The 1,025-nt window shown below is 49.8% G+C and overlaps 1 protein-coding gene across 1 annotated transcript; it reads right to left on the bottom strand.

Moving 5' to 3' along the window:
• Positions 1-273: 273 nt before the first annotated feature.
• On the bottom strand, positions 274-975 carry Asppvi_002054 (uncharacterized protein; the record flags this gene model as incomplete). Its single annotated transcript, XM_043307587.1, has 1 exon — positions 274-975. The coding sequence occupies one exon, from the start codon at positions 973-975 to the stop codon at positions 274-276; it is 702 nt and encodes a 233-aa protein (XP_043163522.1).
• Between the last annotated feature and the right edge of the window lie 50 nt (positions 976-1,025).

Consider the following 1,025-nt stretch of genomic DNA (forward strand, 5'->3'; position numbering starts at 1 on the left):
GCTGACAGGAAGCTATATGCAAAGACACCGCCAGCGGACCTTCAGTTTGAAGTTTCGCGCTTGACGTTGGGGTCTAGCAGAGAAGAAAAATTAATCCTAAACAAACAAACAAACAAACAACAAATAATGACAGAAATAGAAATATAACGGCAGTCAAACTACATGGAGACCTCGAGCAGTGACACAGGTGACTTCAGAGTGGCCAGAACGGACTATCTGTGTTCTTTCAGGGCGATGTCGCCAGCGATCATCGCCCATATTCAAGCAGCCATATCAAACCACCTCGACAGCTCCATGTTTTAACATGTAAGCCCTATAGGTGGCATATTCCGCTTGGATCAGTGCCATCGCTTTCACATATGCTTGCATGTCTTCCTTTCGCATTATGTCTAGACCCATGTCTTTTATCATCGCCTCCTTGTACTGCTTCTGGCTAAAAGTCGACTGTGACTCGGAATTATTTTCTTGGCCACTTGAGTCTTGTTCCATGTTCGTCTGCCTATCTGCGGCGCGACTGGTAACTCGGGCTTCGGTTTCTGATCTGCTCGTTGTTCCGACGCGATCTGCCACCGTAACTGGCTTCGGAGTGCTTGCTGCCTCTGTTGCTTCTGTTGAAGCACGAGGGGTTTCCTCGCGCTTTATCGTTGTACCAGGCCTCACTTTCAATGGACCTCTACTTTCCTCCCTTCTCCGTCGATACTCGTCGAGCGGGAACGGCGTGGGCGAGCGCTCTACAGTACCGACCTCTGCCCCTCTTATCCAGTTATTGTATCGTATCTCCTGCCTGATCCACGCTTCCTTGAGCTTTAGATGGGCCATTTCCTCCCCCGTTCGAGTCTTGAGGTCTGTTCGTCGGTTCCAGTTGTTCCCATTTTTGTCGCAAAGGTGTTGGTGTTCCTTGGCGATATTCTTCCATTTGATTTTCACATACGCCGTCGGAGCCTTGGAAGAAGTGGAATCGGGGGGCAGATCCATGATGGCCACGCCAACGATTCCTACGATATTTTCCAGACCGTAGCGACGAC

Source organism: Aspergillus pseudoviridinutans, assembly GCF_018340605.1.
Source record: "Aspergillus pseudoviridinutans IFM 55266 DNA, scaffold_17, whole genome shotgun sequence".
Classification (NCBI taxonomy): domain Eukaryota; kingdom Fungi; phylum Ascomycota; class Eurotiomycetes; order Eurotiales; family Aspergillaceae; genus Aspergillus; species Aspergillus pseudoviridinutans.